The sequence below is a fragment of the Bos indicus genome, chromosome 13 (assembly GCF_029378745.1).
Source record: "Bos indicus isolate NIAB-ARS_2022 breed Sahiwal x Tharparkar chromosome 13, NIAB-ARS_B.indTharparkar_mat_pri_1.0, whole genome shotgun sequence".
Lineage (NCBI taxonomy): Eukaryota > Metazoa > Chordata > Mammalia > Artiodactyla > Bovidae > Bos > Bos indicus.
This window is the reverse complement of record NC_091772.1, coordinates 42,776,633-42,794,976: the sequence shown is the minus strand read 5'-3', so window position 1 is coordinate 42,794,976 and position 18,344 is coordinate 42,776,633. Positions and strand designations below refer to the sequence as shown.

The following is an 18,344-nucleotide window of genomic DNA, read 5'->3' as shown; positions in this document are numbered from 1 at the left end:
CCCCTGCCCCGTCTGGACACCGTCCACCTGGAGCCAAAGCCTGGGCTGCGTTCCAGTGCACCCAGGGGCTGGTGTGTGCGGCCATGGGGAGGAGGGTCCCGGCTGGCGCCGTGGCCCCCATACCGCAAGTCAGGGGTCCTAAAGGGGCCTGCTCTCGCAGAGCCTGTGCTTCTGTGGGAATGGCCGGCAACTCAGTGGCTACGAGGCGGGGCTCTTGTGTCGGCTCAGGGAATCGATGTAATGAAAAGTGGCGCCCAGAGCCCAGCTGGTCTCCACGTTGTCGATCTTCCGGGTCAGCTTGAAGAGACAAGCAGGGAGAGGAGCACGTGTGTGGGGAAGACGGGCACGTGCTCTTGAGGGGCAGGGAGGGGGCACCCCAGGGTCCCTACCTTTAGCACTTTGTCCCCCGGGAAGCCGAGCTCCTGGAGCAGCAAGCTGACGTAGGTGAGGTCCAGGCACAGGAAGGGGCTGGGTGGCGGCCGGGTCTCTGCCGTCCGGCACACTGAGGGGGACACGGCTCCTGGGTGTGGGCACGGGCCCAGGCTGCCTAGTTCCACCCATGCAGGGCACCACCCCCTAGGCCCTGTGCCGCCCAGGGCCTCCCTGCTGGTCAGAGCCCAGGACCAGCAGGGACTTGAGGTCAACCCAGGGTCTACTACCCACCCTGGCTCTGTCTCCACCCGGTGACCCCAGCCACCTCTCCTGGGTGTGGACCCAAGCCTCCTGAGGACTGGAAACACCCTCAAAGCTGATGAGAGAGAGCAACCCACCCCTCTTAGCGAGGACAGACAAACCACCCATAGCCTCTGCTCAGAGCCTTCTCCCGCTGGTGTCCAGGAGACAAACCCAGAAGTGAGGAGAACGATGGAAAAGAAGCCTTTCTGGGGGCAGGGAGAGGGGAAGGAGGTCGTTCGATGGAGAAATACAGAGTTAACTCCTTGGACCTGCAACTGGGAAAGGGACTCAGGGTGGAACTGCTACAAGCGGCCTGCACACCTGCCAGTGGGGAGTGAGGAGGGAAGGGTGGGCAACCCACACCCGGCCACACCCCAGGGGGACGGATCTTGGTCCCCCTCTCTGGGCTCTGCTGTGCAGGGGTCCCTGGCAACTGTGAATCTGCTGGGACACTTTGGGGGCTTGAGGTTACCCTAGCCAGAGTCAGAAAAAGTGAAATCAGGGGAGTCCACGCCTCACACCCCAGGACTAAAACCCTTGCCCCTACCGCTCAGGCCACACAAGGCGTGGTGGGCTGGGGTCCAGCTGGCTCGGTGGCCCCTCACATGCTCACACCCCTGAAGGCTTGTCTGGGCGACAGGCAGGAGCTGAAGAGAAATTCCGGGGCCAGGGCCTGCCTCGAGCCCGGGATGGTGTCCTGCCTCCAGGCCACTCACCATACTTGGCCGCTATCTCAAAGTCTTCAACGACAAGGCTGCCTCCCTTCTCCGCATCTGTGGATGAGACCAAGTGCCCCGTTGGCACCAGGGCTGCAGAGCAGAGACAGCACTGAGGCCCTGGGGCCCACGCACCCGAGGGGAGAGGTCCAGAGGTGGACGGCTGCATGTCTGGGCAGCAGAGAGTAAGGATGAGGTGCCCTGGCTCCGCTGAGGAGAGCCCGCTGGAAGGGCAGCTGCTAGGATGCCCCAGAGAGAGGGACCTGGGCCCAGGTGAGGGGTCACCTTCCCCCATTCCAGCCTCGTCCTGCTGGCCGTCATCCACGGAAGACCCGGCAGTGGGTCTTCCTGCTGGGAAGACACCTTCCCCCATTCCTCCTTCCTCGTCCTGCTGGCCTCTGTTTCTCCAGGGTGATTTTCTATGCACACTAATGTTTCATCCTCGCCATCGATAACATTCTGACACCCTTAATCTATCTTATCAAAAGACATTTCCAGTCCTGACCCAGTGAAGTGACCTCATGACCCTCTCGAGATTTTCTAGCGTGTCTGATGAGCACCGGTCCCAGACTCCCAATGCCGTCTTCTGCCCTGATGGCACTCGCAGGTCAGGAAGGGGTCAGGGTGACACATATAAGCTCCTGAGGGTGGTCTGAGGGCTGGGTGCCAGCAGCTGAGGGTTTGAGAATCACAACAGGTGAGAGGAGAATGAACCAACAGCCAGGAAGCCTTCCTGCACTAAGCAGCTCAGAGAACTGAATTATTTATAAAAGGGGCCTAGTACTCTCTACTCACAACAGGTCCCTGCCCTCCCACCACCCTGATGTGACTGGCGGGCCCTCTGTTGGAGGTCCCACACCCCAGGCCCCCATATAGCAAACCCGGCCCCACCCTTACCTATGAGGCCCACATTTGCGGCAAGGTCGTAATAGTAGGAAAAGGCATAGAATTCCACATCTTTCACTTCCTCTGTCCTGTGCACTTTGTTTCGGAGGATCTCAGACACTCGGCGGGCGCACAGCTGGTAGAGGCTCCCCGCTGGGGCAAAGGGAAAGCAGACTCAGCAGTCAGGGGGCTCTGGGCGCCTGACCACATGGCCCAAAGTGGCCGGGACCTGGGGGTGCTCACCAGCAACCTTTCAGGGGCCACACACTGTGGGCAGGTCAAGGGGAGAAACTGCGAGCACAAAGGTGGCCAGAGGGTGGCCCTGATCCTGAAGGCCAGCAGCCTCAGGCTGGGCTCCTGGTACTGCCCTGACACAGCCCAGTGGGCCCACTCCACGCTCGCCCTGCCTGCCCTGGGCTCAGCTTGAGTGTGCAGCATCTCACCCATCTCACCAGCCATCTGGGTGGGGCCTGCACCCCCTCCTGTCAGAGAGGAGGGGGCTGGGCCTCAGAGGCAGCTTGCCAAGCTCATGAGACTGGTCATGACACTTGCTCAGAAGTGCAACAAACACAGACTGAGTTAGTGGATGTGGATGGCCCACAGCCCATGCCCAGACCCATTTCTGATCTTGTCCCAGCCCTGCTCCACATCTGACGACAGCGCTGTCCAGCTTCCCAGTGGCCCCTGAAGCCTCCCCGTCGCCCTTTGGGTCTCATTTCCCTGCCTTCTCCCTGCTCTGACCCTCAGACCTCCTCCTCCTCCTGTCCCCCTGCCCTCTCCCTGCTCTGACCCTCACACTGCCTCCTCCTTGCTCCTTAAATGCAGCAGCCAGCTCAGGGCCTCTGGTGAGCTGCCCCCTCAGCTTGGAGCTCATTGCCCAGTTCGTCATGTCTCGTCTCTTCCCTGCTTGTCCTTAAACCACGAACCCCCTTCCCAGTCCCCTCCTGTTTATTGCCGGATAATAAAAAATAGAATTTGCTCTCCGTCCTTGGTCCTTGACACAGCTTGTAAAGACTTGTAAGGCCCTGAGTGGTGAGGGTGAGAGGGGTGTCCTGTTATTCTCAATAAGCCCTAATTTTGTGCTAATGAGGTGACTCCCAGTGGGACCCTCAAGGGCTTCAGGATGGGGGCTGGTGGTTAGAGGATTGGGATGTTCAGTGCCCCCTGGAGGGCATGGGCAGAGGGCTGGGGACTGAGTCAGTCACCACCCGCCACTGAGTTGATTAGTCCCTCTGCAAGAAGCCTTGTAAAACACCTTCAGGAAGGGGCTCAGAGAACTTCTGGGTTGGAGACGTGTGTGTGTGGGGGAGTACCCTGGGGGGCTCCAGGTGCCCCCCCCCCCCCACACGCCTGCCTTGTGCCTCTCTCCCATCTGTTTCCCAGCTGTCCTTTAGAAGGAACCAGAGATAGGAACGTGTTTCCCAGAGTTCTGTGATCCCTCCCAGTAAATTACTGGATTTGAGGACGGGGTTGTGGGAACCCCTGACTTTTAACAGGTCGGTCAGAGGAACGGGGGCCCAGCACTTGCAAGGGGTGTCAAGGAGCGGGGCTCAGGGTCTCTGCCCTGACTCTGTAAGTCAGTGTTAGAACTGAGCTGAATCACAGGATACCCACTGGTGGCAGAAAGCTGGGTGGTGAGGGGAATACCCCACATTTGAGGTCAGAAGTGCTGTCTGTGGAAACAGTCCCATCAGTGGCATGTCCAGGTTGGACACGGTATCTCAGTAACCCTTTCAGAAGAAACTCAGAGCACAGAGCAATGGGCGCTGTGGTGAGACAGGCCAGGGGCTCCTTGGCCTCTCCCGTCCTTGCTGGAGCACGGGCCAGGGCGGCATGGTCCACAGCCGGACCTGGCTGTCAGCTTGAGGCCGGGGGATGTCCAGGCCCTTCCTCACTGGGGCCTGCTGGGAAACCTGGCCTCTGGAGGAGCATCTGGCAGCAGACAGGGAGGCCCGTGCAGGGAGCCCGCGGGAGGCAGGAGCTCCAGAGCTGAGTCTTATCTCACAGGCTAGTACAGGCCAGTCTGTGAAGGAGGCTGGACAGGCTCCCTGCTTCTCTCAGGTGCTGGGGGGTAAGGGGCTGCCATCGACCCTCCCAAGCCACCCGCCTCCATGCCATACCTGCCTCCTGTCCTGCAATCCTGTACGTCACTTCAGCATGCTCCCACTCTCCTCTGAAACCAGCAGACAGACAGGGGCTGACCAGCTCCTGTCCACCTTCAGCTGAAAGAAGAGAGGAGGTGAAGAGCACTGGCTGCAGCAGAGCCAAGACGAGTCCCATGGAGGGCGGCCCATGGCACTGAGGGCCTCAGAGGGTCAAGGGAACACGCTTCCTTCCTACCGTGAGGATGAACCTCTGGGAGCACCCCAGGTCAGCGGCAGGAGGGCAGAAACCCCAGCAGAGCCACTCCCAGCTCACCGCCAAGAAGGGGCTTCGAGGTTCCAGGTGATGGAGCGGGGGGTGGGGCCAGGAGCCATGGCGGGTGCCTGCTCACCAGGACCCTGTGCCACTGGGCCCATGACCGGCAGAGGAAGGGTGGTGGCTGGCCTCCAGGGCCCCAGCCCTCAGGGACACACCTGCTGGCCTCCCACTGAGCACGCCCCCGTCCTTGGCTGATTCTGGTCTGAGCCCTCCTGCACCAGCAGAACGGCCCCCACGGGACCCCAGCAGGGGTCTGTGAAGGCAGGTGATAAAAAAGACTGCTGTCTGCAACTGCTCAGTCCGGTGTGTGGTCTGCTGAGTGACGACAGCTCACAAGGCAGGAGCTGCCATCACACTTTGGGGAGAAACATGGTCCCCTGCTGCTCTGAAGGGGGGTGGTGCAGGAGGGACAGGACCCTGAGGCTGGTGCAGACGGGCAAGCGGGTGCCTGCTGTCCTCCACTGACTAACGGATGTTTTCTAGACCAGAACAAGGCTGCAGGTGTTTGTGAGACACGGACACGGTTTAGGTTCGCAACAAAGGGGACACTGTTAGAAGTTTAAACGGCAGGATCTGAAATAAAGGAGCTGAAGCGGGACGTGTGTGGAAGAGGATTCCAGGGGAACACGTGTGGGCTTGTGCACATCTGACCAAGGCCTCTGGGGGGACAGGCTGAGGTGGCCTCAGAGCAGGGCCCTGGGCCGCCTTGGGTACACGGTTCCCTAAATATCCCAGGAGCTCAAGTGCCTGCTGGCAATGTCTGGCTTGTCTGAGCCAAGTGCGTCAGGATGGGATGACACGGAGAGGGCCTGGGAGCAGACACAGGCTTTGTCCCCAAACGCCACACCTGGAGGAAGGTCAAGCCCGTTCCAAGTTCCCTCCATGCAGGAGAATGCAGGGCATGTTCTCAGGAGCCGCCCCATGGTAAATCCTTATAAACAAGCCGATGCTGATGGTGTGTGTTTCTTAGGTTCCTAAGACACTCTCCCTTAGTGATTCAGACACCACTTCACTAGCCATCTTTCTTTAAAAAGTAACTGGGGAGGTCCTCAGGGGCCCCCAACAAGGTCTACGGGCACACTCTCAGAGGCTCCCAAATCCTGTTGGCCAGAAGGGCTCTGGACACTGCACCCCACTCACCAGGCTTCCCCTCCTCGCCTCCCAGGACCGCCAGTCTCGCCGACATCAAGCCAAGCCCCAGGTAGCTGTGGAGAGAGTGCCCTGGTGAGGAGAGGCCGCCCGGAGGCCCAGGTGCTGCCTTGCACACGTCCAGTGGGCGTGTTCACTGGACCCAAGGGGGTGGGGGGGCTGGGGCTGGGCGGGGCAGCGGCCTCCTGCTTCTCCCAGGAGCGCCTCGGCTGAACAAGCCAAGACCCTTCCTCGGCGGAGCTCAACCAGGAGCTGTGGACACTGCGGAGGGTGACAGGCAGGCCTCCACCTTCACAGTGCGGACAGGCCTTGTGGAAAGAAGCTACTCAAGGTGTCAGTGGCAAGAAGATGACCCAGAAAACCCCTGCACAATCCACAGGCTCTTCCCCACTTCCCCAAAAGCGTCTTCCGAAGCAGAACAGAATACATACAAAAGAAGAAATACTGCCGCAGAATTTTAAAAGGAGGAAAAGGGAAGGAGGGGGGAGGGGTGGCCACAGGGGGAGGGGGAGGGCAGGGGGAGGGGGAGGGCAGGGGGAGGGGGAGGCCACAGGTGAAGGGGAGGACGGCGGGAGGAGGAGCCCACAGGGGGGTCCACGGCAGGGTCCGGGGACTGAGTCTGTGGACAGCGCTCTGGTCACTCCCCGGGGGAGGCCTGCAGTGGTAAGCTGAGCCCCTGTCCACTCTTAGTCCTGAGGACGCACCTGTAGGAGTAGAGCCTGTAGGTCCTGTTAAACACCTGGAGGGACGTGAGGAAGCTGGGCGGCGAGGTTTGAAGGGTGCCCTGGGAAGAACACAGGATTAGCACTCCTTTCCTGCTGGCCTTTCTAGAAAACCGGCCCCCACCTCCCTCAATTCATTTGAAAGAACAGGGATATGCACAGATGTATTCAATTAGCTTTTCATCAACTCACAAGCCATGAAACAGCTTAGACCAAGCAATGAAGCACTTGGATTTTTCCTTTTTTGGGGGGGTTGGGGGCAGGGGTGCACTGCATGGTACGTGGGATCTCAGCTCCCTGACCAGGGATGGAACCCTCATCCCCTGCAGTGGAAGCATGGAGTCTTAACCACTGGACTGCTAGGGAAGTCCCGTGTCTCCCCTCTTTTTGAGTAATATTTATCCATTCTGAGAAGTATGGCCCAACCAGAACAGTTCTGAATATACTTAAGGCTCTTCCATTAAAACTAAAAAAAAAAAAAAAAAAAAAAACGTGGTGGATGAGGAAAGTACTTTTTAAAAACACCATGCGATGCGATCTTAACTGGAGATGTGCCCATCCTAAAAAGGACTGTGACCCTGTCCCATGTGAGTCAGACTGATGGCCCCTCCCTGGAAGCCCTTGGGGGGCAGGGAGGAACCCACCCCATGCTCTCTGCCCAAAGGGCTCCAGGTAGTATCTGCTAATAGTTTATCACCCCAGAAAAGAGCAAATTCCTAGGTTTTCTAGGCAGAGTTAAAATCAAACTAAGCAGGATTCACTGTGTGTGATGACCCTCAGGAGGGAGGTTGAGCTCACGGGCCTCCAGAGGCTCCCCAACAGGGCAGGTGGCCTTGGGGGTGGGGGCTGGTTACCTCGAGTCTTGGGAGGAAGGTGATCTGAGTCGACCCCCCGCCTAGGTCCAGCATGCCCACGCTGCCCCTCCCGGGGGTCTTCAGGCTGCCTGCAGCACCGGAAGTAAAATCCACATGGCAATGACAGTTAATAAACAGAATAGCAAAAAAAAGGGGGGGTGGGGGTCAGAAGCTAGGCCCTTCCATGGAAAGAAGAACAAGACAACAGAGGCTGCAGCCACTTAAAAATCTCCACATGTTTTGGGGAGTGCACGAAGAGCAGCTGCCTGGCGGGGCCTTCATCTGAGCTTTCACCTGGGCTCCGGACCTCCCCCGTTGCACGGCTCTCCACTCCCGGGTGGCAGAGCCTGTAGGCAACTTCCGTCTCGTCCAGTGTCAGAGATTCTGGGCTTGTCCATAATTACAACAGAGGGACAAAAACCCACGTCCGGAGAGTTATCTGAGAAAAATGACTCCTGATTCCAAGGACCTATGTTCCTGGTCCCTGGTCTTCCTCCAGCGGGACTTCAATTATAAGGCAATCAGCACTTGCCTCATGTTCAACATTGACTGGGGTGACTCAGGGCTTCTCTCAGGAATGAGGATGGTGCTGCTGCAGGCCACCACCACTCCTAGTACCTGCATCCACAATCTCGGGGCCCGCCACATGCTGGGGTCAGTAACACTGCAAAACCCTGGGGGGTTATTTTAAAGAGCAGAAATGAGGCTCCTGCTCTCAAGACCAAGGTCTGTGAACAGTGGGCTCTGTGATAAAGGGAACCCACCTGTTAAGAAGTTCACGGTGATCCACGCAGAAACACCTGCAGGACAGGGTCACAAAGGGCATCTGAATCACCTGAGAAGCTGTAATTACAGCACCGGGGGCTCATGGCGACTTTCGGATTTCAGGGGCACGAGGAGACCACTTCCCCACTACTCTCAGCCTCTGGATTGGCTACAGGAACAGGCGTCACTCAGAGCCAACAGCGGCTTCTGGCAGACTGCTCTAGAAGATACCACACTAAAAGCCGGAATGCTTGGCCAAATGTCCCATCCTACGCTCCCACTCTTTATCGACTGCCTCTTTTCAGAAGGGGAGGGATGAGAACCAAATGTTCTTTCCTTCCACCCACACAAACTCTTAAGGTCACATTTAGAGTCGAGGCTGGTAAGGAACCTTATTAAGCGATGCTCTTGGAATTAAGGCAACAGCAATGTACTCACACAGCAACTGGGGATTCTCTCTAAATGTTCTTAGAAGAGAGCATTTGTTTTCAGGACTGTGATCTGTGCCAGGCTGGCAGCCAGTCACGAGGAGAATCTAACACTGGCCCCAAGAAGGAGGCTCTGAGACAGTCAGACTGTGGGCGGTGGGTGGGGCAGGGCTGTCACTTCAGTGCCTGTGCCTCCAGGCAGGGAAAGCTCCAGTGAGATGCTGACAGCAGTGCTGCATGCAGCCTGCCTTGAGGGATGGCCTCGCGGCACTTTCGATAATTACCCTCGTCAGTCCCGTTCATGATGGAAACACAGTCATCCCCTACGAGGAATGGCGATGCCTCAAACACTTCTTTCACCTAAATGTAAAGAGAGACGCGTCTTTAACCTTAAGAATCTAAACTCCTAGTCCCCAGTCACTGCCCTGCGTTAGGACAGGACAGGAAGGGCGGGAAGCCCCATGGGGCAGATCCCAGCTCTGGGCCCCCACGCAGACTGGTGGGCACATGCCCAGGGGATGGCCTGGCACAGGGAGGCGGAGGCTGGGAGCAGCTGGCTCCTTCTCCATGTTTTAGCCATGATAGATACACAGAAATCTCAGTACGTCTGCACTTGTGTCCCACAATCTGACTTGAGCGCATGAAGGTAGTTTCTATAAAGGGACCTTGACAGGCCTGCAACAACATCATTTAGCAGCTGGCAGGTGCAGAAACAGCTTGGAGCAGGACCATTTTGCTGAGAACACTTTCCCTGATTCCTGATGGTTAAGACTCCTACAAGCACCTGCCAAAGACAGGCTCCAGGGCCACCTTCAGGAGGTGTAGCGCCTGGGCACAGGCCAATGGCCTGAGCTGTCCCATCTGAGCATCAGACCGAGAGAGGGACCTGTGCTTCCTGCGAGGGTGACCAGCTTGAGCCGAAATTTCAAGAATTCAGGTCCTACTGCCTCAGACACACAGCAAGTCCTTGGATGGAAGGAAGCCCTTCAAATGTATTATTTTTCACACAAATTTGGTCTTTTTATAAAACAGGTTCATTCTAGAAAACATGAATGGCTTTAAACATCTTGAGGAAGAAAGCATCATTCATCCACAAGCCCTCCACCTAAGATGACACTGCGAACATGTTGACATGTTTCCTTCCTGTGAGACCTTCTCCAGGGGCCTGCTCGGACGTGGACGGATGCTCCACGGTCTCAGTTATCATCAGCCAACCCTTGGGGGAAATGGAGGCACTCACCTTCCTCAGCAACTTCTGAGCCTTTTCTCCTGGCAACAGGCGCAGACCAGCTGTAGCCTTGAGGACCAAGGGGGTGGCCTTCCAGAAGTCAAAGGGGATGTCCTGTTTGGCCACGTCCAGTAGCTCCTGGATCCCCGGGGCGCTCTGTGGACATGGTGGGTAAAGCAGGGTTGGTCCACTCGCAGCGTGGTCACTGTTGCTCCCCACCCTTTAGGCTTTATACATCTGTAAATGTATTTTCTTCCTGATTTTACAAATTGGCAGAAACAGTGACTCAAGTGGTGCTGCCGGGGGCATGGGGCGGACCTGTGGCAGTGGAGTGGACCGGGGTCCTACACGCCCGGCCACCTCGGGCAGTGTCAGGTGAGCTGCAAGGCCTCGGCACACCATGAGAGAATTCTAGGGTCCCTTATGGCCCTAAAACCCACGAAGAGCAACACCAGAGATTCACCTGCACCTGCTGGTATGCTGAGTGCCACACACTGGACCAGGGCATGTGTGTGTATGTGTGTGTGTGTGTGTGTGTGTGTGACTGGACCAGGGACCATTGTGCATGTGTGTGTGGTGTGTGTCTGTGTATATACACGTGTGGGGTGGTGTGTGGTTGTGTATATATGTGTTTATGTATGGTGTGTGTGGCTGTATATATGATGTGGTGTATGTATGGTGTTGTTATGTGTGTGTGTGTATACATGTGTGGCATGTGTATGTGGTGTGTGTATACACGTGTGGGGTGGTGTGTGGTTGTATGTATATGTATATATGTATGGTGTGTGTGGCTGTATATATGGTGTGATATGTGGTGTCGTGTGTGTATGTATACGTGTGTGGTGTGTGTATGTGGTGTGTGTATACACGTGTGGAGTAGTGTGTGGTTGTGTATGTGTGTGTGTGTATGTGTGTATATGTCTGTGTAAATACACGTGTGGGGTGCTGCGTGGTTATGTGTATATGTATGGTGTGTGTGGCTGTATATATGGTATGATGTAATGTGGTGTCGTGTGCATGTATGTATACATGTGTGGTGTGTGTATGTGGTGTGTGTATACACGTGTGGGGTAGTGTGTGGTTGTGTATGTGTGTGTATGTGTGTATATGTCTGTAAATACACGTGTGGGGTGGTGCGTGGTTATGTGTATGTGTATATATGTATGCTGTGTGTGGCTGTATATATGGTGTGATGTAATGTGGTGTCGTTGTGTGCATATATGTATACATGTGTGGTGTGTGTATGTGGTGTGTGTATACATGTGTGGGGTAGATTGTGGTTATGTGTATGTGTATATATGTATGGTGTGTGTGGCTGTATATATGGTGTGATATATGTGTGGTGTCATTGTGTGCGTGTATGTATACATGTGTGGTGTGTGTATATGGGGTGTGTGTATGTGATATGTATGTGGTTGTGTACACATGTGCAGTGTACATGGTGTGGTGTATATATGGGGGGACCTCCCATGGGTACCAGTGTCCTCCATAGACTCCCTACACTGTGCAGCAACCCAGGCCAGCACAGCAGAGATGCTGCCCTGGGAGGACCACACTGCATCCGAGAGGAAGGGAGTCACTTTAATAAGGCTACAGAAGACAAACTTGATGAGCCAACAGACATGAGAGAAAACTGTTACCTTTTCAACGTCATCAGCATAAGCAGAAAGACCTGGCTTCAGTGCTTTGAAGGTTTCATGGGTCAAGGTGGGAGTTTCTAAAGGAAAATCATATTTTATACAAGGCACAAGTATGAATATAAACACAAATACAGGAATCTCTACAACTATGACGAGCCACACTTTTAAGGCAGACATCTGAAAACAGACCCTCACTGTTTCTTGTCTAAACTCTGCCTCTTTCGTCTGGCTAAATGAGGAATATCATACTTAATGTTTTGGCTAGAACTTTTCCTCTTAAAAAAATGAACCTTATTTATTTACTTAGGCCACACTATGAGGCATGTGGGATCTTAGTTTCCCAAACAGGGATTGAACCCCTGTCCCCTGCATTGGAAGCATGGAATCCAATGCATGCTTAACCACCAGCCAGCCAGGGAATCCCCCAAATCAACTTTTCTGACGTATAATTTACATACAAAAAGCCTATCCATTTAAAGTGGTTAAAGTTTAACACAGTTAATTCTTGCTGATTCAACAAGCAGAGGAGCAGGGCAAATGATTTTAAACTAGAAATGTAAAATAATTTTCTTGATTCTAGCATGGACACATTACAGGTTCTAAAGAATATTTCATTCTTCTTTTTAAAAAATTCAGTGTCTTCAATTATTCGGGGCCTTGGCTCACGTGCTTACACCAGGGGAGAGTATTCTCAGGCACGCTGAGGCAGAGCAATGTTATCAAAATACAGACACGAGGAAAGGTCAGGGACAAAATTTTTCTAAGGACATCTCTCCAAAGAAGCTACACCGGAACATGGCTACTAAAGGGTTATCCGCTGACAGGTGTTGCCTTAAACTTAGCTTCAAATCAATTCTGGAGGTAGGCAAAGTCCAGCATATAAACATTTAACTATTGTTAACAAGTTTAAAAATAAAGCAGATGAAAAGTGGAAAAATGTGCCACAAGAGCCTTGGAGGGGCATCCTGAAGGCACCCGGTGCCTCCAGCTCAGCTAAACACATAGAAGGGTCAGCACAGAAGCAGAGAAGAGGGACCCCCAGATGTGGGAACTGACTCCCCAAGGGGTGGGGGGGGGGGACTGGGCACAATGGGGGTCTCTCCGTGGGAGAAGCCAAGGGATGAAGATGCCCAGTTCCACCCTCATCCCTCCCCAGCCCCCACCTGGGAAGCAGGCCCATGGGCAATGGCCAGTTCCCCTTTCACTGAAGCCATGGCCATCGGGCACCCTGTCGCTGCCTGGCCCCAGTGGGCAGCTCCGTGTCATTGCTCATGTACCTGACTCTCCTGAACTTGCGGCTCCCACTGGCCTGAACCTGGGGCTACCAGCTGCCTTGAACTTATCCCATGTGACTTCTGGCCTAAGTCATGGTCCCAGGCACCCAACCCGCCAGAGACGCCGGGAGGGGACAGGACACCCCCATACCCTCTGAGATCTCAGCTGCCCTTAGCTGGTCACCAGACACCAGTGTGAGTGAGGACATCGGGGACTCCTGAGAACCAGCCCTGTCGACAAGCTCCCTGGGGAGTCCCGGGCAGGAGGTCCTGTCCACCCCGAGGGCCGTGCTCTGCAGTGAGATGGAGGGCAGGGGGTGTGGTCGGGGCTTTCTGCTCAGTACCTCCAGGCTGCCGGCTGAACTGGAAGACGTGCACACGGGTACCAGTGCTGCCCGCGTCAAACATGATGCCGTAGGCGACCTCAGGTCCGTGGGCGGCCGGCCCCGGGGGACTGAGGGCCTGCTGGCCCCTCCGGGCCCCCGTGGCCGCCTCAGGGATGCCGAGAAAGGCCTGGGTGGCGGAGGCCCAGTGCCACTTGATGTAGGCAACGTAGATGAACAGGCACACGAACAGCCCCAGCAGGTACGCCACCTTCGTCATCCTCAGGTTCCCATTGTTTGGTATTTTTCTCATTTCCTCGTGTGTGGAAGATGGTACTAGAGCAGCTGGTGGGAGGGAGAGGGGCAGGAAAAACACGCTAGGCTCTGCGGTTCCAGGGCCAGTGGGACATTCCTGTTTTCAGGGACAAAATCTGTTCAACCACAGTTCTTTCCACAGGGACTTCCCTCGTGGTCCAGTGGCTAAGACTCTGTGCTTCCAATGTGGGGGCCCCAGGTTTGATCCCTGGTCAGGGAACTAGATCCCACATGCTGCAACTAAGACCTGGTGCAGCCAAATAAATAATAATCAATAAATATTAATAACCGTCCTGCAGATTTGCATTTTTCCTGTGGAATCAGAAGCTTCATTTGCTTCTCAGAATGATTCTGGAAGGTGGAATCCCCATGGAAGAGAAGAGGAACTGAGATATGTAGACACTAGATAACCTGTCCAAGACCGTTGGTCCTGCTGGTGCTGACCAGGGCCACAGGCCCCAGCCCCATGGTGCCCTCCAGGGGCTGGTCCAGGCAGATGGCTGTGGGCTTGGTTCTGTTTTAAAAGCCAAGTGTACACAGTGTCCCTGGACCTTTCATGTAGGGAACAGACATATATCCAGTTCATTCTCCCCAGTCTCACTTTTCCTCCCACGTTGGTAATTTACTTTCCAAAGGTTTAAACTCTGGTCCCTTGGGGATTACAGAGCCATACAAGATCAGAGAAACAGCTCGTTCTGGGAGTTTCATAGCAGATACCTGCTTTCATTCACACGCACATTCCTGCTTGGAAGGAAATCACGCCCATGTGCTTTCAAAGCCCCTGACAAAATAAATTGATTTGGCCCCACTATTTTTGGTTCAGCACACCTCAAAATGGAGGCCTTTGCTCAATGGAGGCACCAGGCGGGAACCAGAGGCTCAGAGGATCAAAAGGGAGGCACCTGGTTGTCTAGGCTGCCCCTGTCCTCAAGGATGTCCACCATCTCTCTACCTTCACTGCCAGCTGTGGGAGGTAGAGTGGACACCCCAGGAGAGGGAAGACAGCAGTGCTGGCTGGGTGGGAAGCAGGATGTGTGCCCGTGGGCAAGCCCCTGGTCAGGGTGCTGGTCTCACCTGTAAGTGGTGGGGCTCGGTGCTCAGGACACAAAAGACAGTGGGGGAGGAGGGCCGGAGAACAGCATGACTGTGCTGGCCGGGGAGGGCGGGGGAGGCCAGGCCTGGACAGCAGGGGGCAGTCTTGGGTGGACTCATGACACCCCCAGGCTGTCTGGGGGAGGACAGACAGAACAGTAGGGGATCCAGTCCTTCAGCCACACCTGGATGGCTGCGGCCCCTGGAGCATGGCCGAAACCTTAGGGGCCCCTGTGCCCCTGTCGGGGGGCGGCTGCCCGGAGGCCTGGGGATGGAGGGGAGACAGCATACCCCCTCCCTGAGCTTCTGCAGCTGGGTTCCGGGCTCCTCGGTGCTCTCCCCTCCCACTCTCGAGCAAGCTGCGGTTCCTTTGTGCTTCCCTGCCCTCTGGTGAGAAGAGGCCTCCCTGCAAACAGGCACCAGCCCACTCATCCTGATTTCCCGACCACAACACAAGGCCAGAAACCAGCAGCTGCTCAGCCAACACCTGCAGGTGAAGAAGGCTAGCTGATGCAGCAATTCACCGGGAGGCATGGAGGATGCTTCAGGACCCAGGTGATGGCCATCTGAGATTGGGAATGTTTGGGCAGGAGATGGCAGTGACCAGGTTTTCCACATGTGGAGTTTGAAATGATGGCAGGACTTCAGTTGGACACATAACTGAGCCTTGTGAGAGATGCCAGGTTTGCAGTTGGTGCTTGAACAGCCATCCCCGGGCAGCCAGCTCCACTCAGGAACAGGCCCTTTCAGAGGCTTCCTGTTTTTAGGTTACAGTAACCCAAAGTTTCCTATGGCTAAGTGATCTCTGAAAAAAAGTACTTATAGAGAAAGCTCTAAAGCAGCTATTTCCAAGGATGGTTAGCAAGGACACAAAAGCAAAACTAACATCTTAAACTCTGAAAGTGTTTTATAGAATCCTTTTACATAATCAGTTTTTTTTTCTTTTTAAAAGATAAGAAGGGACTTACTAGAATGCAATTTGTGAAGCTTATAAGCTGGAGGGTGAGAAATGCCATACCCTGAGAACTTACTGGGCTACAGTTTCTAATCAGAGGAAAAGTGGGAAGGCGGAGAACTTCCTGGTCTGTCTTGAGTAGATGTGCTTCCATCATCAGTTCCTCCTTCAGGTTGGGCAGGGGAGCTGTCCTGTCCCTACATGGTCAGGCTAGGTCCAGAAATTATTGTTCTTCTCTGTGTGCAGAGAGCATGTCCTAGGGATAATTAACTCACTGAGCTCACTGTTTTATTGTTTATGAACAAATTTTACTGTTTTATTGTTTATGAGCAAATTTCATCATGTCCTATGTTAGTATGAGAGCCATAATACACATAATCAGATTAACAGGTAGAATATTACATTTTGAGGCAAAGGCTGCTCTTAATTTGTCTACCCATTTAAAAAACACCACTTTAAACACGCTATGAATATATCTTGTTACCAGAGCCCACAGTGCAGGCACCTATATACCACATGATGACTGACTTCCACACAACAGGACCAATGCCCAGGGATGTCTGTAAACGGACTTGCCTGGGATCACACGGTTGGCACACGGCAAAGCCGAGGAGTTTCAGGCTTCTGAATCCAAATCAAATGTGCTTCATTCATCACTTCCCTGTCCCTGTGAATACAAGACTACTTCAGACAACCAGAAAACACGTGAAATTACATACACATAATCATTAAAGTTACAGGGGGCCTCCCAGGTGGCCCATTGGTAAAGAATCCACCTGCCAATGCCCTGAGACGGGATTCGATGATCTCTGGGTGGGGAAGATCCTCTGGAGGAGGAAATGGTAACCTACTCCAATGTTCTTGCCTGGAAAAATCCCAGGGACAGAGGAGCCTGGTGGGTTGCAGGCCATGGGGTCGCAAAGGGTCAGACATGACTGAGCACAATCATTCAAGTTACACACCAAGTTCAGGGTGGCATAAACAGCAGTCAAACAGAACATAACTCTGAGGGGGCCTGAGCCAGGAACAGCCATGTCCCCGAGGCCTGAGCCTAAAAGCCAGTTTCATTCCTTGGGGTAAGGGGCTTGTCCAGAGCTAAGACAGCCGCAGGAGGGGCGGGTCACATTTCGGTGACACTACCAACACCTCAGAGGATCACCAAAGAAAATAATTTTCGTTCAGTTTTGCTCTTTAAAGGAGAGTCTAGAACAACAGCTGTTAAGGCAAGGCGGTGGGGAATGAGGACTCGCTGGTGGTGTGGCAGGATCTAACTGCACAAAGGCAAACAGAGGTTTGGCTGAGCTAACCTGGCTCCCAGTTGGCTACGGGAGTGGGGTGGGGCTGAATCCCCCTGTCCTGGGTCAGAGAGGAGAGTTTTGGTGTGAAGCAGCGGCAGTGATGTCCCGCCCCATCCCCCGGGCAAGCTTTCTAGGAGCTGGGGACAGGCAGGTCGGAAAACGAGCTTTATCCGATTTAGATCTGTAGGCCAGTTTCTCCAAGGGTAAAGTTCCCCCAAAGGACCGTGCGTGCAAATGACTGCCGCAGATACTGAAAACCTATCCAAAAATTAAAGCGCATAACCAAACACGAATCCTCCTTGTAGGTGTCAACGGGCTTTCCTCCCCTGCTGATCAGGCCCCTGTCGGGTCTTCTGCTCCCGGGCTGGGAGCGGGCCGGCGACGCCGGCTTAATGAATGAAGCGGCAGGCTCCGGGCTCCCCGGGGTGGACACCCGGGCGGTCTTGTCCACCCCCGTGCCAGAACACAGATTGCGCCCCCCAGACATCAGCAGAGCTCAGGGTGCCAGTGACCCTGAGGCCACCTCCAGGAGCTGCCGCCCGGAGACGGGAGTTGCCGGGCGCCGGGTCTGCGCCCCGGAGGCCCCCGATCGGCCCCGTCCCCCGGGCCGAAGCGCACAGTGCCCGGGGAGGGGGGGCGCACGTGCATCCGCACCCCGGGGCGAGCGGGACCCGCCGCTTACCCTTCAGCGCCCTGAGCCCCACCCGCGGAGCGGAGTGCCGGTCCCAGGGGAGCTCGCAGGCCTCCAAGGCCGCTTGCCCGCGGTCCTGCCCCACCGGTGTCAGCGTGGCCTCCACCCCCCGGGTCCGCGGGCGGTGGACCCGGGAACCTCGGCCCCGCCCACGTGTGCCCCGCGTCAGCCTAGTGCGCAGGCGCAGCGTGGTGGCGGGGGCGGGGGGCGGCCCACTGCGCAGGCGCAGCGTAGAGGCGGGGGGAGTGGTGGGGGAGGCGGGGCGGCCCACTGCGCAGGCGCTGTGGTCCGGGCTGGTGTAGTCCTGGGTGGTGGGGTTTCGGTTGCGTGGCTCCAGCTCCTGGCTCTTCTCCGCTGCACGGCGGAGCAGGCTTGCGTGGTGCTTGGCCGGAGTCAGCCCTGCAGTCTCAGAACCTTGACCAGCTGTGGAAGTTTTGATTTTTCTCGGGTTCCCCCCCACGACGTCTAAAGTCCCTCTTTTCCCTTAAGGTAATTTATAGTAGAAAATGTCACCACAACAGGCCAGGCAGTGCCACCAAGGCTCTCCTATCCTGACCCCCATGTTCTTGCCTCTTCCTGGAAGCGGCCCGGGTTCCCTGCTCCTAGGCAGGGCAGTTGTTCATGCAGCCCTGTTTCCTCAGGGTCCTACTGGCAGGGCTGCCCACGTGTCCCCTCGGCCAGTCTTCTCTCCTGGCCACAGTGCGGCCGGCCTTCCAGCATCTCTTACTGTGGATGTGCACATGTGACAGACGGCACCGGGCCAATGGGGTGTCAATGCGCCCCTTGCAGCCCTGGCCCTGGGAGAACCTTGGTGGTTCCTGAATCCCAGGGTCTTCCTGAGTTTGCTGTGAGACATGGGCAGTTGAGAGTGAGTGGGTGCTGACAGGTGGGGATGTAGGGACAAAAGTACTAA

The 18,344-nt window shown here is 55.5% G+C and overlaps 1 protein-coding gene across 3 annotated transcripts; it reads right to left on the bottom strand.

The window, feature by feature from the left end:
- Positions 1–3: 3 nt before the first annotated feature.
- Positions 4–17,590, bottom strand: ENTPD6 (ectonucleoside triphosphate diphosphohydrolase 6). Of its 3 annotated transcripts, XM_070801083.1 has the most exons (16): positions 17,423–17,590; positions 16,019–16,109; positions 15,519–15,698; positions 13,102–13,425; positions 11,484–11,560; positions 9,856–9,999; positions 8,900–8,975; positions 8,187–8,222; positions 7,423–7,511; positions 6,551–6,630; positions 5,838–5,902; positions 4,397–4,498; positions 2,289–2,429; positions 1,392–1,448; positions 390–502; positions 4–297 (listed from the first exon to the last, which is right to left on the bottom strand). In XM_070801083.1, exons 4-16 carry the CDS (start codon positions 13,391–13,393, stop codon positions 199–201), a joined length of 1,371 nt encoding a protein of 456 aa, XP_070657184.1. In that variant the 5' UTR covers positions 13,394–13,425; positions 15,519–15,698; positions 16,019–16,109; positions 17,423–17,590; the 3' UTR covers positions 4–198. The 3 variants fall into 3 exon arrangements, with proteins under 3 accessions (XP_070657184.1, XP_070657183.1, XP_019828840.2); XM_070801082.1 differs by lacking the exon at positions 15,519–15,698 and having other exon boundaries at positions 17,423–17,589; XM_019973281.2 differs by lacking the exons at positions 13,102–13,425; positions 15,519–15,698 and having other exon boundaries at positions 17,423–17,589.
- Between the last annotated feature and the right edge of the window lie 754 nt (positions 17,591–18,344).